The sequence below is a fragment of the Miniopterus natalensis genome, chromosome 10 (assembly GCF_054644295.1).
Source record: "Miniopterus natalensis isolate mMinNat1 chromosome 10, mMinNat1.hap1, whole genome shotgun sequence".
In the NCBI taxonomy this organism is placed as follows: Eukaryota; Metazoa; Chordata; class Mammalia; order Chiroptera; family Miniopteridae; genus Miniopterus; species Miniopterus natalensis.
Window position 1 is genome coordinate 42,347,362 of NC_142090.1, and position 25,115 is coordinate 42,372,476.

The 25,115-nt window shown below is 37.3% G+C and overlaps 1 protein-coding gene and 2 pseudogenes across 1 annotated transcript in view; 1 reads left to right on the forward strand and 2 right to left on the reverse strand.

Annotated features, from left to right (window-relative positions):
- COG5 (component of oligomeric golgi complex 5) overlaps positions 1 to 25,115 on the forward strand; it is a 324,959-nt gene that overhangs the window by 173,132 nt on the left and 126,712 nt on the right. Inside the window, exons 9-10 of the mRNA XM_087821091.1 lie at positions 7,045 to 7,157; positions 7,397 to 7,474. Of these exons, the coding sequence (XP_087677217.1) occupies positions 7,045 to 7,157; positions 7,397 to 7,474 (191 nt within the window). The remainder of the gene's footprint in view (positions 1 to 7,044; positions 7,158 to 7,396; positions 7,475 to 25,115) is intronic.
- LOC107530851 (heterogeneous nuclear ribonucleoprotein A1-like) lies at positions 15,804 to 17,283 on the reverse strand (annotated as a pseudogene).
- Positions 17,568 to 18,169, reverse strand: LOC107530850 (small ribosomal subunit protein eS7 pseudogene; annotated as a pseudogene).

A 25,115-nucleotide genomic window follows, 5' to 3' on the forward strand; every position in this document is an offset into this window, starting at 1 on the left:
TGTGGGGTTCCTTTGTATTTTGAGGCTGTTTTCTTTTGCTATGCAGAAGCTTTTTACTTTGATGTAGTCTGATTTGTTTATTTTTTCTTTTGTTTCTGTTGCCCTAGGAGATGTATCAGTGAAAATTCTACTATGTGAGATGTCTGTGACTTTACTGCCTATATTTTTTTCCAGAATTTTTATGGTTTCGCGACTTCCATTTAGGTCTTTTATCCATTTTGACTTTATTTTTGTGTATGGTGTAAGTTGGTGGTCTAGTTTCATTTTTTTGCATGTAGCTGTCCAATTTTCCCAGCATCATTTATTGATGAGAGTGTCTTTACTACATTTTATGTTCTTGCCTCCTTTGTCAAATATTAACTTACCATAATGGCGTGGGTCTATTTGTGGGGTCTCTGCTCTGTTCCATTGATCTGTATGTCTTATGTTGTACCAATACCAGGCTGTTTGGATTACAGTGGCTTTGTAGTACAGTTTGATATTGGGCAAAGTGATCCCTCCCACTCTATTCTTCTTTCTCAAGATGACTGCGACTATTCAGGGTCTTTTTTGGTTCCGTATAAATTTTTGGAATATTTGTTCTTGCTCTGTGAAATATGCTGTTGGTATTTTAATAGGAAATGCATTGAATCTATAAATTGCTTTGGGTAGCATGGACATTTTAATGATATTAATTCTTCCAATCCACGAGCATTGTATATTTTTCCACTTCTTTATATCTTCCTCTATTTCTTTTTTCAGTGACCTGTAGTTTTCCAAGTACAGGTCTTTTACATCCTTGGTAAAGTTTATTCCTAGGAATCTTATTTTTTTAGTTGCAATGGTAAGTGGTATTGTTTTTTGAGTTTCTCTTTCTGAGAGTTATTATTGGTGTATAAGAATGCCATCGATTTCTGGATGATAATTTTGTGTCCAGCTACCTTGCCGAAATCATTTTTCAAATGAAGGTACTTTGATGGAGTCCTTAGGGTTTTCTATGTACAGTATCATGTCATCTGCAAATAATGACAGTTTTACTTCCTCCTTTCCAATTTGGATACCTTTTATGTTTCCTCCTCTCTGATGGCTGTGGCAAGGACTTCCAATAATACTATGTTGAATAAGAGTGGTGAAAGTCGACATCCGTGTCTTGTTCCTGTTTTTAAGAGAAATGGTTTTAGTTCTTGACCTTTAAGTATGATGATGGCTGTAGGTTTGTCGCATATGGCCTTTATTATGTTGACGTATGATCCCTCTATTCCCACTTTGCTGAGAGTTTTTATCAGAAATGGGTGCTGGATTTCGTTGAATGCTTTTCTGCGTCTATAGATATGACCATATGATTTTTGTCCTTCATTTTGTTTATGTGATGTATCACGTTCATTGATTTGTGGATGTTGTAACCAGCTTCGCATCCCTGGAATAAATCCCACTTGGTCGTGGTGTATGATCTATTTAATATATTGCTGGATCTGGTTTGCTAGTATTTTACTGAGGATTTTAGCATCTGTGTTCATCAGGGATATTGGCCTGTAATTTTTTTTCTTTGTAATATCTTTATCTGATTTTGGTATTAGGATGATGCTGGCCTCATAAAAAGAGTTTGGGAGTTTTCCCTCCTCTTGAATTTTCTGGAATAGTTTGAATAGAATAGGTGTTAATTATTTTTTGAATGTTTGGTAAAATTCTCCTGTAAATCTATCTGGTCCCAGATTTTAGTTTGCTGGGAGTTCTTCAATTTCATTAGTTGTTATCAGCCTATTCAGGTTTTATGCCTCTTCCTGATTCAGCTTTTGAAGATTGTATGCTTCTAGGAATTTGTCCATTTCACCCATGTTGTTCAGTGTGTTGGCATATAGTTGCTCATGGTATTTTCTTACGATCCTTTGTATTTCTGTTGGGTGAGTTATATCACCTCTTTCATTTCTGATTTCATGTATTTGAGTCCTCTCTCTTTGTTTCTTGGCAAGTCTTGCTAAAGTTGCATCAATCTTATTTATGTTTTCAGAGAACTAGCTCTTGATTTCATTGATTTTTTTGTTTTTTTTTAGTATCTATGTCATTAATTTCTGCTCTGATCTTTATTATTTCCTTCCTTCTACTTCCTCGGGGCTTTTCTTGCTGTTCTCTTTCTAGGTCTTTTACTTGTTGTGTTAGATGGTTTATTAGAGCTTTTTCCTGTTTCTAGTGGTATGCCTGTACTGCTATAAACTTTTCTCTCAGGACTGCTTTCGCTGTGTCCCATAGATTTTGGGTTGTTGTCTGTTCATTTTTGTTTTATTCCAGGAAGTGTTTGATTTCTTCCTTGATCTCATTGGTAACTCATTCATTGTTTAATAACGTGCAGTTTAGCCTCCGTGTGTTTGAATATTTTTGAGTTTTTTTATAGTGGTTGATTTCTAGTTTTATGCCATTGTGATCTGAGAAGATAGATGCTTGATATGATTTCAATCTTCGTGAATTTCTAGGGACTTGCCTTGTGCCCTATTTTGTTGTCTATTTTTGAGAATGTTCCATGTGAACTTGAGAAGAATGTGTATTCTGCTACTTTGGGGTGAAATGTTCTGTAAATGTCAATTAAATTCATTAAATCTAGTGTTTCATTTAAGTTCTGTGTTTCCTTGTTGATTTTTTTGTCTTGATGATCTGTTCAATGCTGACAGTGGGGTGTTAAATTCCCCACTATGATTGTATTGCTGTTGATCTCCCCCTTAAAGTCCACCAAGAAATTTTTTATATATGTAGGTTCTCCTATATTGGGTACATATACATTTATAAGGGTTATTTCCTCCTGTTGGATTGTCCCTTTAGTATCATGTAGTGACCATCTTTGTCTCTTATTATCTTTATTTTGAAGTCTATTTTGTCAGAAATAAGTATTGCCACTCCAGCTTTTTTTTTTTTCATTTCCATTTGCATGGAGTATTTTTTCTGTCCCTTCACTTTTAGCCCGTGTGAATCTTTTGCTCTCAGGTGGTTCTCGTAGACAGCATATATTTGGGTCCTGTTTTCTAATCCATTCAGCTACCCTGTGTCTTTTGATTGGAGCATTTATTGTTTTCATTTAAAGTTACTATTGATAGATACTTATTTAATGTGATTTTCTCCCTTTATGCTCGTGTGCCTTTCTCTCAATATATCTTCTTTTTCTTAGAGCAGTCCTTTTAGCATTTCTCACAATGCTGGTTTGCTTTTACTCCTTCAGCCCTTTTTTGTCTGGGAAATTCTTTATTTCACCTTTGGTTTTAAATGATGGCCTTGCTGGATAAAACAATCTTGGTTGCATGTTCTTGCTTTTCATTACTTTGAGAACTTCATGCCCACTCCCTTCTGTCCTGAAGAGTTTCTGTTGAAAGGTCTGATGTCAGTCTTATGGGGGTTCCCTTATAAGTCATGGCTTGTCTCTCTCTTTCAGCCCTTAATATTCTCTGTTTGTTTTGGACATTTGCCATTTTAATTATGATGTGTCTTGGAGTGGATCTCTTTGGGTCCCTCTTGTTTGGAACCCACTGTGCTTCCTAAACTTCTGTGGCTTTCTCCCTCACCAGCCTAGGGAAGTTTTCTGTCATTATTTCCTCCACCAAGTTCTTTATCCCTTGCTCTCTTTCCTCCCCATTTGTATCCCATATGATGCGAATGTTGTTTCTCCTCATGTTGTCCCAAAGCTCCCTTAGACTGTCCTCATGCTTTTAAAATGTTTTTTCTTTTTGCTGTTCTTGATTGACTTTTTTCTACCTTATCTTCTAAGTCACTTATTCTATCCTCTGCTTCATTGAGCCTGCTTTTAATTCCTTCCAGTGTATTTTTTATATCAGTTATAGTAGTCTTCATTACTGCCTGATTCTTATTTATGGTATTTATCTCTTTTTTCATGTTTTCACTAAGGTCCTGGACCTTACCATTAAGTGTCTTTTTTTTCTCATTAATTTCCTTGAGAATCTTTATAATCATTACCCTGAATTCTGTTTCTGATAACTTTCTTAATCCATCTGCTCAACGTCTTTTTTCTGGCAATTTTTCCTTTTCTTTAGTTGGGAGGTTTGTTTCTTTCTCTCCCCATTTTGGTGGCTCTTAGTGTTTGTATTTGTATATTAGATATATTTGCAGTCTCCAGTCTTGTGGGGTGGGATTTTGTAGTGTGTGTCGAGTGTAGCCCAGAGGTGTGTTTTCCTTATACTTCTGAGTTCTTTGCTCTAGTCATGTCCCTTTTGTAGGTGTCCCTTTTGTGGGTTCTTTCGGCTCTTCTGTTCCGATTGGGTCTAGAATGTTGTTGACCAGTTCTTGGGAGGACTGTCCTCTCAGGTTGGCTAATTGTGTGTCTCAGCCCCAACCTCATTGTGTGAGCTGTTGTATGGGTGCTGGCAGGGCAATACAATACACAACCAAACTGCCAGGAAACAAGCCAGTATCCAACAAAATACCCTGACAATTACAATGAAAACATCCCAAGTGGAAACAGAACTGGGATAATGAAGTGAGAACACAAATGCTAAAGCTAAAGAAAGGGGAAAAAAAAAAGAGAGAAAAAATGAAATAGAGAGAAAGAGAGAAAAGGATATTATTGCTAATAGTAACTAAAAAATAACAAATGAGAAATAAAATGTAAGGAATAAAGAAGCTCCTGGGAGATAATAGGATCAGGGAAAAGATTCTGAAGGAAGGGTGAGGAAAAAATTAAGGGTTGATTGCAGGAATAGGATAATTGTTGAAAATGAAAAAATAAAAATACAATAAAGAGATAAACAGAAACTAACAAACAAGAGTACAGGAATATGGAGGGGAGAAAAAGAAAAGAAAGGGAAAAAAAGAAAAAAAAAAAGTTATTCCAATGGAAAGAGAAGGGAGAGGAAGAGATAAAGTAAGGGCACTTAGGGATTCCCATAAGAGATACAGTGGAAACTATAGAGAAAAGGGGTAAACTTATTGGTTATAATGATCATGTCCTAGCAATTAAGCAGAGATAAAACAATTAGAACAAAAGATAAAACAAAGTGAAAAAAAGGAAAAAAGCAAAGCAAAATAAGTTTTTTTAAAAATTAATTTAAAAATTTAAGAATTAAAAAATGAAAAATTTAAAATGAAAAAATTTTTTTCTTCTCTTTTTTTCCTAAGGAAATGAAAAAATTTTTTTCTTTTCTCTTTTTTTCCTAAGGAAAAAAAAGTCAAGCAGGTGAGTTTCATCTGGGCAGCTTATGTTGTCTGCAGCTCATTGTTTGTACCCTGATTTCAGTTCTCCTGGGAGGTACTTGTGTATCAGCCAATGTCAAGAGCTGTCCAGGTTTGGCTTTGGTGTCCTTGGTTGGTTGATCTGAGGCTCTCTGTGACCCACCTCCACTTGTCAGCTATTTTGCCTCCCCCTTGTGATCGCTTGGTCTAACTGCAGAGTCTTCTGAAGAATGTTTAGGGTGCAGGCCAGCTAGTGTAGTTCAGGATATTTCTCCCTTTAATTAGAGGTTTTGCTGTCAGATACTCAGGGTGGGGAAGTTAGTCTCTGTTTCAAAGCCAGCTCCTCAGTCTCTACCCTATCCTCCAATTCTAGTTCCCCATGCAGTGGCCTTCTGCAGGTTCAGATTGAATTCAGTCTCTTGCCTTTTCTGTATGGGCTGATTCAGCAGCCTGGGCTCAGTGGGTTCAGTTAAGAACAATTCTGTGAGCACTTTGCCTGCCCAGCCCCCGGCAGTGGTTTTCAGCTTTTCCTCCAGTTCCCAAACAATAGTCCCTGAGAGTCTTATTCTTGTAATGTCCTCCTGTGAGCTGTTTTCCCTTTCCCCTCAGGACTTTGAGGGGAAATCTGGGGCTTTAGTGAGCTGAACCAGCCCGTTTCCTTTTGGGGGTGGTGCTCCCAGCCTGGAGGAGAGGTAGGCGTGTTCCACCCCTCCTTTCCCAGATCTGGTTGGCTCATCAAACGGGGTGAATATTTCAAACACTCCACTATTCAGACACAAATCCCAGCTTCTGCTCGTCAGTCTCCCCAATGTAAGCCAGGAAGGTGGATGCACGTTCGGCAATCAAAAACTCAAAACGCACAATGTAACACACAAGCACAGACTCCGCCCTGCAAGGTCCCACCATCCCTGCACCTAGTCATCAAGCCAGAGAGGTCACGAAGTCAGCCCCGTGGAGCTCCCCTGCACTGTTCATCTCAGTAAAGCTGGGGTAGCTCTATGTGTGCCACCACAGCACCCCTCAGGGCTGGTCAAAAATCCCAGAATTACCCCAAGGAGCACTCAGGTGGCTGAAGGAAAATTTCCTCCCTCAGGTAGCTCTAGTCCATCTCTGGCGGTGGGAGAGCTCTCTTCCCCTTCCTTGTGCCACACAGATCAAATGCTTTCTGGGGCTCAACATAGTGCCTTACAGGAAGGCAGAGGGTTCCTGTATGTGGCAGCTGAGTACAGACCTCTGGTCCCTTTCAACTCTGGTGCCACACACTTTGGGACAGCCTTTTTCATGGTCATCAGCCTGTGCATAAGAAGGCAATTGAGACTGATTTTAGGAGCTTTGTTTCGCTAGGAAGGCACCTTCCCCTCCTCGTGGACTCACCGTTCCCCTGGGTCCCTCTGCCCTCTGCACCGGGCGCTCCTTCCCCTCTCCTCAGCTCCAGGCGTGAGATCCCTGCTTGGATGCCAGTCCACATTCCCAAGGGAAGGAGCTTTGCAGCCTCTAACCCTCAGGGCTTGGAGCCCAGCACAGGCTTTGGGGATTCCCCCTTCTACATCCCCCTCTCTTACCAGACTCTATGATGTTTCTTCAGTGCTCCCTACTCTCAATATGTCCACTCAGGATATTTCTCTGGTTTTTCCAAGCTGGTTGTGTAGAATTTTAGGAGTAAATCGAGTCCGTGGCTGGGAGCAGCGGCACTCTGCTGCTTCTCACAATGCCGCCATCTTCTTAACCACCTGGTTGATTCTTGTATGTGCCCTGTCCAGCGATCAAACCCACAACCTTGGTGTATCTCAACGCTGCTCTAACTAACGGAGCCACCTGGCTGTATATGCTTTTAATAATAACATACAGTTGTTATAATTGGAAATTTTATTTTTATATTTCTTTGTCTCATATAAACAGGAGGACCTGGACGATCTACCATGCCAACCCCAGGAAATACTGCAGCTTTTCGTGCTTCCCTCTGGACCAATATGGAAAAACTTGTGGATCATATTTGTACTGTTTGTGGACAGGTAAATATTTTAGAGAGTGAAAATATATTAATTATGGATTAACTCCTGGTTGTTTCAAGTTGTGTGACCGTGGGCAGGTTTCTTAAAATCTCTGAGCATTCAAAATAACTACATTAGTTGATTATCGGGTATGGAAAGGCTGTGGCAAAATGCCAATTCCCTTCCTTTGCTTTTTCTGCACACTTGTTTCATTTGAAAATACTCAATTCTATACATTCTCCTTCTCTTCAACTTTTTAGGTACAACATCTACAAAAAATATTAGCCAAGAAGAGAGATCCTGTTTCTCACATTTGTTTTATTGAAGAAATAGTTAAGGTATGGTTAAATGAAAATATTTTTGTCTGTTTATTGAAGAATGCAAGAAGATAATGAATTAGTGTTATTTGTGTTTATATCTTACGAAGAGGCTACATGTCAAATAGCTGTAGGAAAATAAGTGTATTTCTTGATAACCACAAATTTTTGTTTACTATATATGTATAAACATGTTTGTTTATTGAGTAGCTTCTAGCAGTAATACTATTTATAGACTAATTTCTGAAATGTATATAGTAATTGCCCTTTTTCTTTCATATAAATAATTTATTGTAAATGTCTTTTATTTTATTTTTTGAAATATACCTTTATTGGTTTCAGAGAGCGGAAGGGAGAGGGAGAGAGAGAGTTGAAACATCAGTGATGAGAGAGTCATCATTGATGGGCTGCCTCCTGCACGTCCCCTGACTGGGGATCGAGCCCGCAACCTGGGCATATGCCCTGAGTGGGAATCGAATCGCGATCTCCTGGATCCTAGGTCGATGCTCAACTGCTGAGCCACACTAAGCCGGGTTATAAATGTCTTTTAAAGTTCCACTAGATCCCTAGCCGGTTTGCATCAGTGATTAGAGCATCAGCCCGCAGACTGAAGGGTACCAGTTCAATTCCAGCCAAGGGCACGTACCTTGGTTATAGGCTTAAACCCAGGCCCTGGCCAGGGTGCATGCAGGAGGCAACCCATCAATGTGTCTCTCTCACATTGATGTTTCTCTCTCTCTCTCTCTCTCTCTCTCTCTCTCTCTCTCTCTCTCCCCCTCTCCCTCTCCCTCTTTCCCTCCTCCTTCCACCTTTTCTGAAAAGCAATGGTAAAAATATCCTCAGGGTGAGGATTTAAATAAAAAGTTCCAACCGGCCGGGCATGGCTTAGTAGTTGAGCATCGACCTAGGATCTAGTAGATCACGGTTCAATTCCCAGTCAGGGCATATGCCCGGGTTGTGGACTTGATCCCCAGTTGGGGGCCTGCAGGAGGCAGTTGATCAGTGATGACTCTGTCATCATAGATGTTTCTATCTCTTCCTCTCCCTCTCCCTTCCTCTCTCTGAAATCAATAAAGATATATTAAAAATAAAAATTAAAAAAAGTTCCGATAGAGAATAAGATTAAACTTTTTGGTACATAAGAGATTTAATTAATGGTTATAATGTTTTGTAAAGTCTTCACTGAAGATGTTAGGATCCATTCAATTGTTAATTTTTCATAAATAGCACATTGCTATATTCATGTTCCAAATTCTTAAATCTCCCTCCTGTCATCCACTTTCTGCTGGCCTGATGAGCAGTAAGAATTCCTTTTGTGTATAGGAAATCCAGACTACATTTTATTCATTCATTTTTATGTTTTTTATAATGGTTAGTAGAATAACTGATTATTCATCATTAAATATTAACACCTGGGGCTCCAAAGAAGAAATTTATCTAAGGTTTCAGTGTCATGGTATAGGCAGTTTTCTTCATATTTCAAAATTAGCCTGGGGAAGGGATGGGATTGGGGAGGAGGGGAAAAAAGGTGGGACATCTGTAATACTTTCAACAATAAAGATAAATTTTTTAAATATAATATTTTTATATCATGTTGGGGATTTTCAAAACTACCTTCAAGTTTTGTGATGCACTAGGATAGTTCACAGCACTCAGCATATAATCTTGCTTGTGGCTATGATTTATTATAGTGAGAGTATATGAAGCAAAATTAGCAAAGGGAACGTGTGCATATGGTAAAGTCCAAAGGAAACCAGGTGCAGGCTTCCTAGAGCCCTCTCCCACTGGAGTTTGACATACACCCTTAATTCCTCTGCCAATAAGTTGTGACATCATAAATGAAATGTTATCTTCTAAGGAAGGTCATTTTGAGTCTAGCAGACCAGGATTTTTATCAGAAGTCAGTGCCTAGCACACACCAAAATTCTAGAATTCCCAAAGAAAAGCAGGTGTTCAGCATAAACCACATTATTTATACAAACAGTTTATATGCAGTGAACATTCCTATCAGTCAGATAATCATGGGGACTCTCTCAAAATCCAAGTCTCAAATGCCAGGTAAGGACCAGACTTGTAAGCAGGCATGTTTAACTATAGCAGTCTCAGACCTGCTATGTTAATTTTTTTTCTGTACATATACTTAACGTTAGTACACACCTACTTCCATTACCCTGTTTCATATTTGGCTTTTAATTGTGTGAAAGAAACAACAAGATACTTTTGTCAATTTGTGTAGTTATTAGTTTTTTACATTTACTAAAAAATGGGATAACTAATATGGGGTCTTCATTTTTATAGGCAAGCAACGACACATGTAGTGCTATCATTCATTTCTTCTTATTTTGTTCATCTTCCTCCCCAAGTTAATTTAGTCTTTATATGGAATGGCTTGGTTTCAAGCTTTTACTATCTAATCTTTTGTATATGTTTTGTTTCTTTTTAATAGTTTACTTAATATTCTCCTAACAACATTAGAACAATTATAATGAAACCATTACATTTAAGAGAATTTAAAAAATTTGAAAAAGGAATAGTGCAATTTAAAGAGGCTTTATGTTTGTGATATTATTGCAGTGTACAAAGTTTCAACATTAAAAACTCATCTCAATTCTCATCAACATTCAGTTATTATAGTGAATGGACATTGGCAGTTTATGTGGGTGAGGTGTTAAATGCCTGTGAATTATTACCAATTAAAAAGGATTATTGGGAATAGGGATATATGATTTCATCTTATTGACCCTTTTCATTTACTTACAAAATTTAATAAAATAAAACCAATAAAGATGGCTTTTTCAAACACCGTTCTAAAGCTATTTAAGAATATAATCCTAACATACATGTTTATATTTATATGTAAAGTTTAAAATGAATTTCCAATTTAGTTGATAATTGTTCTTTTATGATTTGTTCTTATATGAAAAAAAAATAGTCTCTCTTGGAATTCAGTGTACTTACCTATATTCAGACAAGATCAGTCTTTTGTGAAAAGTCTAAAACTTTGACTCTACATGCTTGGGAATTCCAGGGAAAGAGAAAGATAAAAATACTCAAAGGAAAATATCTATTATATATTACAAAGATAGCACAAACATTTATACACACACACACACACACACACGTACATTTGTTTATTTATTTATTCATTCAAAACGGCTGAAGCCACCATCTTTTTTTTTTAATTATTGATTTTAGACCGGGGTGGGGTTGGCGGCATTGATGTGAGAGAGAAACATTGGTTGCCTCCCCTAAGCACCTTGACCGGGGATTGAACATGCAACCTAGGTATGTGCCCTGACTGGGAATCTAACTGTTACAGGCACCTCTCAGACACCAGAGAGGTGTTATTGTACAGCCCCCTGAGTCAGAGGGAGAGGGCTGTCCCCACCCTGGTTTTTGTCTTCTCATGTAAATGAGCTTAAATGAGAGACCCTGATTGTGCTGTGATAAAGCCAATTTATTAAGAAGGTAACTTATTAAGAAAGTAAAACATGCAAATTTATTAAAGAAGCATAGCAAGCAAATCTATACATTTGACGTATGAAGCACAGATAGGCTCCTAGGTAATCTGAAGAGTGAGTTGTGTGGGGTTTGAGGCGTTATATACCCTCCTGTTCAAAATTCCTCTGCTGAATACCTTGGTAGATTAATTCTTTTAAAAAAAAATAAAATCATGCGAAGCACCTGGCAATTTTATCTTGCCAAGCCTTGAGACTGCTGGCTTTTCTGCTTAAGAAATACAACTGCTCTTTTTAAATTTTCCCTTCCCCCCTCCTTTCCTGCATCTTCTTATTAGGGAAGCCTTTAACCATTTGCTGTCAAGTGTCCTTGGCTGGGGAAGATAAAGGGCCTATAATTTACCAGCTGGCTACAGATTGCTCACACTATTTGGCCTTGTTTTAACTTTCATGTTTCAGTTTCCCTATTCCATTTGCCCTGGTATTTTACTAGCTTTTCACTGCCCTGTAACAGAATTGCCTGCCACCTTTCCGTGTACAGTAAGACACTCCAACCAGCTGAGCTACACTGACCAGGGCAAATTTCACTATATTTACTATAATTTCTTTAAAATAATCTTTTCACTTATAAAGCTATAAACAGATATTTTTGCTAATTATATAACTACCATGGAACATTATTTAGTTAAAATAATTATCAATGGCAGTAAAACTTTTGTATTGAAGTGTCAGAGTTTTAGAATGATTTGAGGCCCTAAACAATGAGCCTTAAATCTTCAGAAAAATGTAAATTTGTGTAGATAATGATGTATATCTGGTGTCTTGGGTCATTGAAGAACGATATCTAGACCAAGATCTTTCAGTCATTTTATAATCACTTTTTGAGGAAAAGATTATGAATGGCATGTTCTTACACTACAAGTTTTTGCACCTTCAAGATTTTTAAGAAGGATATATACTGGTATTGAATATTCTTTTTAGTTTAGTGGTTTAGCCTTTTAAATCTGTGAATGTATTTTTATTTTTACTCTTAATTTTTATGTTTTTTATTGATGTCAAAAGGGAGAGGGAGAGAAAGATAGCAACATCAATGATGAGAGAGAATCATCAATAAGCTGCCTCCTGCATGCCCCCATCTGGGGATAAGGACCACAGCTCGCCCCGCCGGGCCTGTCTCAGTGGTTGAGCATTGACCTAGGATCCAGGCAATCAGGGTTTGATTCCCGGTTGTGGGCTCGATCCCCAGTCAGCATGCAGGAGGCAGCCGATCAGTGACTCTCTTATCATTGATGTTTCTATCTCTCTCTCCCTCTCCTTTCCTCTCTCTGAAATCAGTAAAGATACATTTAAAAAAATTAAAAAAAGGACCACAACTCGAGCATGTGCCCTACCTGGGAATCGAACCATGACCTTCATGTTCATGGGTTGACGTTCAACCACTGAGCAACACTAGCTGGGCTGTGAATATATTTTTTAAAAGCCAAAACCATTTGAGACAAAACAGTATTAGAATTATGCTATGTGCTTTCTACAATGTCTGTTCAGAAATTAATGCTTTTTTTCCCTAGGGAGATCATTTCTAGTAAATATCTTTTTTAAATTGAAGCCTACCTAGAGCAGATTTTAAAAATATTTATGTATTAAATTTTCATAAGCAGTTGTCTATATTTTGAAATTCACTAAAAGCTAAATTAATAGTTTCTCTTTTGTTTAGAATATAGACAAAGTTACACTATTAATATCATGTCAGTAGAAAAATTAAGAATCCATTTCCCAGGTTTCTTTATTGTTTAACCATTTGATTTTAATGCTTCTGTAATTTACTATAAACTGTGATGGAATTTCTGTATTTTATTTCTTCTTGCCAACTTGTTTTATTTTTACAAAATTTTTATTTTGCATTTTCTTTTGTTAAATACTTTTTGTAATTATTATCCTTTTGTTGTAGTTCAATACCTATGGATTTTTAAAAAAAATTATTGGTCTTTAATTTTTATTCTAGTTTTTCGGTTTATAAAAAATTGAGCAGAAAGTACACCTGTTACTTATGTTATCAACATCCTTTAAGCATTATGCAAAACCCACATAACTGTATAGCATAATGAGCTAAACCTAATGTAAACTATCGACTTTAGTTAATAATAACATATTAATAATGGGTCATCAATTGTAAAAAATGTGCAACAGCAATGCATGATGCATAATGCATTATATAAATACATAGTGGTCATCTATCCACCATTATAGTATCATACCAAGTAGGTTTAGTAGTTTCACTTCTCTAGAAATCCCCCATGTTGTACCTATTCATTCTTCTCCCACTTCTCTCCTTAACTGATCTTATTACTGCCTTTATAGTTTTGCCTTTTTCAGAATGTCATATTATTGTATCCATACAGTAGGTAGCCATAGCAGGCTGTTTTTTTCCGCTTAGTAATATGCATATAAGGTTCCTTCATGTGTTTTTGTGGCTGATTGCTCAGTTTTTTTTTATTACTGAATAGTATTTATGGATGTACCTTGTTTGTTTATCCATTCAGTTATTGAAGGACATCTTGTAGCTTCCATTTTTTGGCAATTTTGAATAAAACTGCTATAAACATCCTTATGCAGGTTTTTGTATGGAAATAAATTTCCAGCACACTTGAGTCAATAATGAGGAACAAGCTTGCTGGACCGTGTGGTTAGACCATGTTGAGCTGTGTAAGAAATTGCCAAACTGTCTTAGAACATGGCTGTACCATTTTGCGTTCCCAGTAGCAAAGAAAGAGTTGCTTTTGCTCCACATCCTTGTCAGCATTTGATATTGTCAGTGTTTTAGATTTTTAGCTATTTTAATAGGTGTGTAGTGGTAACTTGTTGTTTTAATTTGTAATTCGCTATACATTTTTAAGAAATTAATTTATGGAAAATGTATTCATTAGTTAAGGTTCTAAGACTTTATCCATAGGGATAAAATCTTGCCATACTCATTATTTTATATATTTGTCTGTTATGGTCAGTCCAGGTACTTAAAATGTGTTGAAATATTCTAAAGTAATTTTGAATATTTGGAAAGCCAAATCTTTTATTCATCACCCGAGGATATTTTTTTTCATTGCTTTTCAGAGAGACTGGGGGTGGGGGGGAGAGAGAGAAAGAGAGAGAGAGAAACATCAATGTGAGAGAGACACATCTATTGGTTGCCTCCCACACCCACCCCAACCAGGGCTGGGGATTGAGCCTGCAACCAAGGTATGTGCCCTTCCTTGGCTGGAATCGAACCTGGGACCCTTCAGTTCGCAGGCCGACCCTCTAACTACTGAGCCAAATCAGCTAGGGCTAGAAAGCCAAGTCTTAAAGGTCTGCTTTCTGAACACCTACTTAAGTAGTGTCAAAGGCAGGATAGTACAGTGAACTGGGGCCTTGCACCTCGGTCTCAGACAGAGCTAAGCGTTCTTCCATTGATTGTGCAACCATGGGTATGTTCTGTAATCTTTCAGAACATCAAATATCAAATGAGGTTGGTAATACTACCTATTGAACTGAGGTATTCTGAGGGAAAAGGAGATAATGTAGACTTTTTGAAGATTTGCTTAATAATTTGCTATCATAATTATTTCAATCTTCTGGTTTTAAACCTTGAAACTTTCTATTTTTTTTTTAAATATATTTTTATTGATTTCAGAGAGAGGAAAGGAGAGAGATAGAAACATCATTGATTGGCTGCCTCCTGCACGCCCCCTACTGGGGGTCAAGTCCGCTTGCAACCTGGGCATGTGCCCTGACCGGGAATCAAATCTCAATCTCCTGCATCATAGGTCAATGCTCAACCGCTGAGCCATGCCAGCTGGGCTAAACCTTGAAACTTTTTATCTAGGGATCTTAAACTTACCATTTGCTGGTAATGTAGGATCCAGCAATGTGAGAAAGTCAGTTTTAACAATTCTAATAACATGATATGCATGTACCTTAATTCATTCAGAGTATCAGAAACCTAATTTAGGAAGTGATGCTTCCTTAAATAGGACAATGTCAAGTATTTACTATGAACATGTCACAGTTATATGTCTCACTTTACTAAGGAATCATGGGGTTTTGATCTAATGTTTGGTAATTTTGTAGCCATTAAAACAAGGAAAATGACTTTCCTTAGTTCTGGTCTGTGAGATCTTGTGAGAATTGTTAAATCATTTAAAAAAGGGTTTACCTTAAAAACTTTTAGTTATGAAATTAATGTTGCCAAATTTGCCTTGATGTTTGCAAGATACTTGATTCCAGATGACAGGGAGTAAATATTAGTAGTATTCAGAGTCAAATCTTTTATATATATATATATATATCTTTATTGATTTCAGAGAGAGGAAAAGAGAGGGAGAGAGAGAGATAGAAACATCAGTGATGAGAGAGTGATTGATCAGCTGCCTCCTGCATGCCCCTGACTGGGGATTGAGCCCGCAACTTGGGCATGTGCCCTGACTGGGAATCGAACCCCTATTGCCTGGATCCTAGGTCGATGCTCAAACGCTGAGCCACGCCTGGCCAGGCAAGAAATCTGTGACTGGCTGTGATCAATTAGTTGTAAGACACCACTGCACTTGGACCAGCCTCTTTTTTTTTTTTAAAGACACATTTATTGAGTGTGTTGATCAAACTATTACATTTAGCAATCAACAGCATGGGTGCAAAAAAATAATCCACATTAAAACCCTTTGTTGGAATGCTTTACACTTTCCACAGAACAGAAACTAAAATAACCTGTTATACAGTTAGTTACAATTATGACCCTCGAGTTTTTTGCCTATTCACATGAGTATTGTCTAAAGCATGTCTTCTTTATAGCAGTGAGTCCCTGCCACCACCGTGTTTGTCGGAGTTCAATAATCTCTTGTAACCTGTAGCTTCCTTGTCACTTCTCTGGCTCTCCTCTCCTGCTAAGCTTTGTTTCCTGGCAGTAACTAAAACCTTCTGCCACTGCCATCGCCACTGCTGCTGCTGGAACTGCCAGAACCACCTTGGTTTCATGGTTTGGCAAAGTATTGGCCTCCACCACCATAGGGGCCAGAGCTTCTGCCTCCAAAGTTTCCTCCTTTTATGTCCAAAGTTTAAAGATTGACTGTTGTAATTGCCAAAATCATTGTAGCTCCTGCCACCTTCAAAGTTGCTTCATCATTACCAAATCAATTATGGCAATTCCCAGTGCCACCATATCCACCACCACCACAGCTGCCACCAAAGCCACCTCAATTACTGGAGTTTCCTCTAGGACCAAAGTTGTCATTCCCACCAAAACCACCTCCATGACCACCTCTGAAGTTTCCAGAACCCCGTTAACCTCTTTGGCTGGATAAAACACTAGCCATATGTTGCTTAGATAGGGTTTTCCTCACTTCACAGTTGTGGCTATTCACAATATAATGTTTCCAAATGACAGTCTTATCTACAGTCATGATCATCAAAGGTTACAACAGCAAAACCTCTCTTCTTGCTATTGCCTCAGTCAGTCATGATTTCAATCACTTTGATTTTCTCATACTGTTCAAAATAATCTCTTAGGAGGTGGTCTTCAGTGTTTCCTTTATAATCACTGACAGAAATCTTTTGCACAGTTTAGTGCAACCAGGTCTTTCAGAGTCTTCTCTTGAGACAGCTCTCTCTGGTTTCACACTCTTCCATCCACCTTGTGTGGCCTTGCACTCATGGCTGCATCCACTTCCTCCACAGTGACACACATGACAAACTCAAAGTCTCTGGAGCAGTTGGTGTTTTGAGATAACATCACCAGACAGCCTGTGAGCCTTCCCATTGCTCAAAATGGCTTCTCAGACCCTCATTGATTGTTTCAAAGCTCAAACCTCTAATAAAGAGCTTCCACAGCTGTTCCAGCTCTTCGGGACACTCTGACTTAGACTTGATGACTGCTGGAGGGGAGACTTCAACGATGCTTACTCTGCTGTGTCTACCAGCAGAAAACCAGAGTCTAACCTTAGGAACATTCAAGAAAAGAAAAAATTCCACATGATGATAGTTTCTGTAATTCTGTATTAGTTCAGAAGGCCTTGCAGTAGATATTCATCATGTTATAAAAAACACATCAAAGTGTAAAGAGGGCATAAACGGGTTGAGTATAAAATAAAACAACCAATTATATTGAATATAATAAATTTTAGGAATATAGTTTATTATCATTATTATTATTTTTGTTAATCTTTACCTAAAGATATTTTTTCCATTGATTTTTAGAGAGAGTGGAGGAGAGGTAGAGAAACATCAGTGTGAGAAAGGCACATTGATACGGTTCCTCCCAAAAGGGCCCCGACGGGCTGAGGATCAAACCTGCAACCTAGGTATGTGCCCTTGACCGGGATTCAAACCCGAGACCCTTTTGAGCATGGGCCGATGCACTAACCACTGAGCCAAACCAGCCAGGGCAGGAATATAGTAGAGCCTTTTCAAAGCTTTTCCTTAGTTAAGATAACTAAATTTGCTTCTGCTTAATAAATTCCCTGTAAACTTGTAAAATTAGCTTGTTATTTTAGTTTATGCTATAGTTTGAAAAGACACATTCATGCCTATGAATAAAATTATTTATGGTATTTAAATGTAGAATATACTTTTTTCTTCTTTCTATATTGTATTTTCCTTTTTTAAAATTTTTACTAAGAATGATATTTTATTTAGTCATTTTTGTTAGCAACTGAAACATGGAATTCAAAATTAACATCCTTGCCTGTGAGCTTCTTATAGACGCTAGAAAAGGTTTCAGCCTTGTATTCCACATTGTTTTGCTGAGCTTTACCCAAATGAACCTTTATGAGCGGCTGCCATCCAGTTTCAGATGGATTCTCATGCCCACAATTTCACTTGGGAAGGCTAAGTCCTCCAGTATGGCATCCTGCATGGCTGTCAGAGTGTGGCTCCTGTGACACTTTTTCTTATTCTTTGTACAGCTTTTTTGAGTTGGCTTAGGCAGAATTCCCCTCTGAGTGAAAAAGACAACATGCTTCCCACTGAACTTTTTCTCCAATTTGTGTACCAGCCAAACTTGGACTTTCTGGAAAGACTTCAGTTGAGGAATGTGGAACGAAGATTATCATAGTTTTCTGACCACCCCCAACTTCAGTTTCCTTGGCTGCTGTGATGTTCAATTCAGCTCCTGTAGCTGGACCTTGTGGTCTGAGTTCATCTCCAGCTCCAGCAGAGCCTGAGAGATGCTGGACTCAGACTCGTCTGCCTTCTCTGCATTGGGCTTCACAATCTTGGAGCTTAAACTGAACATGGCCTTCTCCTTGGCGAGCGCCTGTTTGAGACAAGCTATATGTTGTATTTTCTATAGTTTACTTGAATGAATTATTTTATTTTTATTTATTTATTTATTTTTAATATATCTTTATTGATTTCAGAGAGAGAAAAGGAGAGGGAGGGAGAGAGAGATAGAAACATCAATGATGAGAGAGCCATTGATCGAGCCCGCAACCCGGGCATGTGCCCTGACCGGGAATCAAACCCCTATCGCCTGGATCCTGGGTCGACGCTCAGCCGCTGAGCCACACCCGGCCGGGCATTAATTTTATTTTAAATTAGAATTTTAGACTTTATTTTTTACATATCAAAAGTTCAATTTTAGTGTCTTTTAAAACCAGTTGAGTTATAGTATTACTATGTAATCATCAGTATTCTTTAACATTTTGTTTGAAAGTGGGTGAAACAAATTGACAAATTATTCGGATCCACATAGTCAAAAACAGGTTTTAGATTCTCATCTGTGGAGTTAAGCCAATTTAGCTATATGTGGGAGTGTAGATATGATACATTTTCTAAGCCAGCAACTTTTATCATTGGACAGAATCTTATAATCATGTGTGTAGGATATATTAGGCTAAATTTGGAATGTGTTCAGCAACTATAATACTAGTGAGAATTTTAACTCTGAAAAATAATGTTTTTATTTTATTTTAATTTTTGCTTGCTTAGACATAGCAAATGATTTCATAGCATTAGAGACTTAGAAAAGTTTTAGGATACCCAAATATGAGACCTTTTTATGATAAAAAACATTTAGTTTATCTGTGGCATCTCAATTTAATTCAAAAAAATCAAGTAGCAATAGCCAGTTAAATATTTAAGTCAGATATTATCTACAAATGCTCTTTACCTACAAAGGTTAGAAGATTTATCCTTTTACTAGTATAAGGACCAGTATGCACAAATTCTAGATAAATTAGAAAATCATCCTTTTTTAATGCACTATGGGGCCTGCAAAAAGTAAGAGAATCTCTGAGGGGTGTATATACATATACAGATACACATATGAATGTACATAAGCAGATAAAATAGTTGAAATGTGGAGATTTGTGAGGTATAAGTCATTGCAAAAGCTGGATTGCCCTAGGAACAAATGTTCATGTCAATGATAGAATCAGGCCAGTAGGCTCTGGGGCACTAAAAAGATAGAAGAATGCCTTGACTGGTGTGGCTCATTTGGTTGGAGCATCATCCAGTACACTGAAAGGTTATGGGTTAGATCCCCGGTTGGGGTATGTACGAGAGACAACCGATAGATGTTTCTCTCTCACATAAATGTTTCTCTCTCTCTCTCTCTCTCTCTCTCTCTCCCTCTCCCCCTCCCCCTCTCCCTCTCCCTCCCCCTCCGCTCCCCCTCCCCTTTTCTCCCTCCCTTCCCCTTTCTCCCTTCCCCTCTCTCCCTCTCTCTCTCAAATCAATAAACACATACTCGGGCGAGGATAAATAAAAAGATTAAAAGAAGAATAAAATAAATATTCTTACATAAAGCTGAGACCTGTGACAGTGGCTCACATGGTTCTCAGTAACAGTATTTCACTCCCACAAGAAACAAATGCAGATCATCTGTGGAAGAAAGCATTTCTAGTTTTAGCCCTCAGAATTCCCCACATATTAAGGTCAGCCAAATATGAGCTCATAGTAGTAAAAAGTCACCAATCCTATGAAAAACTGGAAGCTATGACTGAGAGTAAACAAGAAAAATAAAAACAATGCAAGACAGATTTTAGACTCCTAATGAACTTTTAAAGGACACTATGGACTTCAGAGTTTAGAATCATCTGATAAAAACTTAAAATATCTCTATATATTTTAAAAATAAAAATTTTTATTTTAAAAATAATGGAATAAAAAATGAGAAACAAATTACTGTTTTAAAAGACCATTTAGATATAAAAACGAAGTAAATATTTAGAAATTAAAAATAAAATTACTGAAATAAAAAAATTTAAATATATTAAACAGATATTACAAAAAAACAAAGAATGATCCACCTAGCAGACAGAATTGATTAAATTATCCAGGATGTAGCATAAAGCTATGGGTATGGAAAATATGAGAGGGTAAAATTTATGGAGGATTAAATGAAGTTTTAGTATAAAACTATTTGGAAAAGGAAAGCCAATAAACAAAAAAAAGAGACCATGCCATCATCTCAGTATATGCTTGAAAAGCATTTGAGAGGATCCAACATCCATTTCTAATAAGAACTTTCAGCAAACTAGGAATAGAAAGGAGCTTTCTCAACCTCCTAAAAGGCATTTATAAACAATGAAGCCATAAAAGCATGCATAATGGAGAAGACTGAATGCTTCACCCCTAAAATTAGGAAGAAAATGGATTTCTTTCTGCTCTCACTAATTCTATTACTATTATCTTAGCTAGTACAATGAATAAGAAAAAGAAATAAGCCCTAGCCAGTTTAATTCAGTGGTTAGAGCATGTGCCTGAGGACTAAAGGGTTCTGGGTTCAGTCCTGGCCAAGGGCATATTCCTCAGATGCAGGCTGAATCCCCAGCCCCAGCTGGCCCACAAGCAGGAGGCAACCAACCCATGTGTCTTTCTCACATCGATGTTTCTCTCTCTCTCTCTCTCTCTCTCTCTCTCTCGCTCTCGCTCTCGCTCTCGCTCTCGCTCTTGCTCTCTCGCTCTCTCCCCGCCTTCCACTCTCTCTGAAAAGCAATGGACAAAATATCCTCAGATGAGGATTAAAAAAAGAAAAAGATAGAAAAGACTTACAGTTTGGAAAGGGAAAACTAAAATGGTCTTTATTTACAAAAGGCTAGATCATCTACGTAAATAATTTTATGGAATCTACAAAAAAGTGACTAGAACTAATAAGTGATATTTTGCAAGATTACAGAATACAAGATCAATATACAAAATCAGTTGTAATTTTATGCATACTTAGTAATGTATAATTGAGAATTGAAATTTAATAAGTCCATATACAGTAACACTAATGAATAAGAAATACTTAGGGATAAATCTGTTAAAAGATAAACAACATCTGTACCTTGAAAACTATAAATATTGTTGAGAGGAAGTAAAGAAGACCTAAATAGAAATATTTTACTTATGGGATGATAGATTCACTTTTGTTAAGATGTCTATTCTCAAATTGATCTATAATCTCAACAAGTGTTTTGGAGAAATTGACAAGCTGATTCCAAAATTTAATTAGAAATACAAAGAACCTGGGATGCCCAATACAACTTTGAAAAAAAAAAAGCAAAACTGGAGGGCTCACAATATACCTGATTTTAAGACTTATTATAAGACTACAGTATTTAAGAATGTGTGGGGTTAGCATAAAGTTAAAGACTTAAATCATTTGTAATGAAGCAGGTCCTCACTAGACACCAAATTTGCCAGCACCTTGATCTTGGGACTTTCCAGCTTCTAGAACTGTGAGAAATAAATTTCTGTTTATAAGGTGTCCAGTTTATGATATTTTTGTTATAGCTGTCCAAACAGACCAAGACAGAAAGTAAGACAGTATTGAGTGTAGATTGTAAATAGATTAATGTCAGATATCCTTCCAGTGGAAATGTAGTTGAATTATTAAAATCTAGTTAAATAAATTTTATTTCAACATGCTTAGGAACAATTATTTGACAGACTAATTTAATTTGAAAGAGTAAGTGAGCCCTGGCTGGTGTGGCTCAGTTGGTTGAGCATTGGTCCTGCACCAAGAGGTCAGGGCATATGCCAGGGTTGCAGGCTTGATCCTCTGCAGGAGGCAGCCGATCTATGTTTCTCTCTCATCAGTGTTTCTCTCTTTCTCTCCCTCTCCTTTCCTCTCTGTTTAAAATTAATCAAAACATATTCTTTAAAAAAAAAAAGTAAGTGAAATGATTTTTTAAAATATATCTTCATATTTTCCTATTTTGTCCAGGAAGTTATATTTATACAATATGCATTTTGATAATTCTTTGATAAAATTAACATGTTATCTCTATATTTTGGCAAAGTATATAATATATATTATATATGTGTGCATATACAGAATGTCCCCAAAACATGTATACACACTTTAACAGCTGATAAACTCACTTAGCTTTCACTCCTTTTCAGATAACTGATTTGAAATAACGGGTAAAGCCAGACTAAGCTTTGAACATGAGTATTTATCCACTAGACTTTTTTATGGGGTTACATAAAAGTTAAAGTTTACTGCACAAAGCCAGCAACAGGTGACGAATTGAGGGCTCACAAATACCAAACAGTATGAGTTGTCGTTTTTTATCCTCACCAGCGATATTCAGAGAGAGTGGGAGGGAGGGAGAGTGAGAGAAGAGAGAGAGAGGGAGAGAAACATCTATGTGAGAGAGACACATCGATTGGCTGCCTCTTGCACATGCCCCAACAGGTGCTGGGGATCAAGCCTGCAAACTAGGTATGTGCCCTTGGTCAGAATCGAACCTGGGACCCTCAGTCCTCGGGCTAACACTTTAACCACTGAGAAAAAATGGCCAAGTCTGATTCTTGATGTTTGCAATTCCATTGTTTCAAGTTATCAGCAGTGCCTGGACCAAAACAGTCATCAGTTTGAAAACAGGCATTGACAAAAAAATCTGTTCATTTCTGTAAATTCTTTTAAATTTTGAAAATGAAATCTATGTTAATGAACACTGACTTTATAATCATTCATAGTGTGTATACATTTTTTGGAACACCCTATATATATATGCACATTATATACATATACAAAAACATATACATATATAAATATTGAAATCTTTGTTTTAATATATTATCCTACTGCCAAGTCTACTTTTTCATTATCTCCTACATTTTTTCCATCCATCTGAATATACTTCATCTTCTTTTATCTTTCCTAAGAGCTTTTCATGTCCTTTCTTGTTCCAACAACTATGTATCATCCTTAGTATGCATCTTTGATAACTGACTACAGCTCTTAATATTACTAGTCCTTGGAATTGACAAGTTGATTGATTGATTGATTCATTCATTCATTTTTCAGCAATTGTATTAGTCAGCATTCTCCAAAGAAACAGTTACCAATAAGATATATATGTATAGAGAGAAAGAGATTTGTTATAAGGAATTACTCATACCATTATGGAAGCTATTAAGTCTGAAAACCTGCAGTTGGCAAGCTGGAGACTCAGGAGAACTGATGGTATAGCCTGGCCTGAATTCAAAGGTCTGAAACCCAGGAGAGCCAATAGTATATTCTTCCCAAAGTCCTGCAAGCTCAAGACCCAGGAAGAACCGCTGTTTCAGTTTATATTAGAAAGCATAAAAAAAACTGTTAACCCAGCTTGAATACAGAAGGAAGGAATGCTCAGAGCCTTTTTTCATCTTCAAGTCTTCAGCTGGTTGGATGAGGTCTCACACATTAGGAAGGACAATTTGCTTTACTCAGTCTACCCATTCAAATATTAACCTAATCCAAAAACACCCTCATAGACACACCAGAGTTTTGACCAAATAAACTCATAAAATTAACCATCAGAGCAATATTAGGTGTATTATGTGGCAATCACTGGAAATAAAATGAGATATATTAGTTATTTCTCTTACAAATCACAAACAGTGTTAGCAATGTTGGTAAATATTTATGTAGTGCTTACTATGCCAGGGACTATTTTAGGCACTTCATAAGAATTAATTCAGTCTTTGTGATAAATGTATGAAATGGGTTTCTATTTTGTAGATGGGGATACTGAGGTATAGAGAAATTAAGTGATTTATCCAAAGTCACACAGCTAGTAAGTGTAGTTTGGATGTGAACCTTATTCTGGCTCCACAGTTTCTCTTGTTAACCACTGCTCTTCAGGGGTGGGGAACCTTTTTCTTCCAAGGGCCATTTGGATATTTATAACATCATCCACGGGCCATATAAAATTCTCAACTTAAAAATTATCTATGAAAAATGTGCCTAGGTTTATTGAATTTCAAGTCCTGCCTGCAGTTGCCTTGGCAGGGCCAGACCAAATGAGTTTGTATGCAGCCCACGGGCCAGACATTCCCCACTTCTGCTTTACTTAAGTAGGAAAATATCATTATGATGGGGAACATGGGATGCTATAGAAATATATATAAGAGTACACTAAACCTAGGGGTACTAAGAGGAAAGACACCTAAACTGAACTCTGAAGAAGATGTAGATTTTAAAACTGAGACAGAACCTTTTATGAAACTGAATTCACCCTGGCTGGCTCTGTTACATGGGTGTCGTCCTGTGTACCAGGAGGTTGCCAGTTCAAAGGTACATAGCTGGGTTGTGGGTTCAATCCCCGTTGTGGGGCATGCAGGAGGTAGCCGGTCAGTGTTGTGCTCTCACACTGATGTTTCTCTGTCTCTCCTCCACTCCCTTCCTCTCTTTCCTTAAAAAAAAAAAAAAATCAAACTATTTTTTTAAAAAAGAAAAAGAAGCAGAATTTAGGTGGGGGTTTGAATTTTTAACCTCAGTGGTGTGTAATAAGAGAAATAGGCTGGGACGAATGGTCATAAAGGGGTTTCTAAGTCTAAGGGGAATAATATTTTAATAGATAATCAATCCGACTGTAGATCAAATCTCAGCTCTTTTGCTTTCTGTATAATTCTAAAACTATCACAGTATCTCTTTGAGCTTTTGTTTTCACTCAATAAAATGTCCAAAAAGAAAAAACAATTAAAAAACAGGAGCAGAGTCTAAGGGAGTTGTGGGACAACATGAAATGTAACAACATTCACATTACAGGAGAGTCAGAAGGGGAAGAGAATAAGCAAGGGATAGAGAATTTGTTTGAAGACATAATGGCAGAAAACCTCCCTAACTTGGTCAATGAAAAAGTAACACCATTTCAGGAAGCACAGAGGGTCCCAAGCAAGAAGAATCCAAAGAGGCCCACACCTAAATATGTCATAATGAAAATGCCAAAAATTCAAGACAAACAGGGAATCTTATAGGC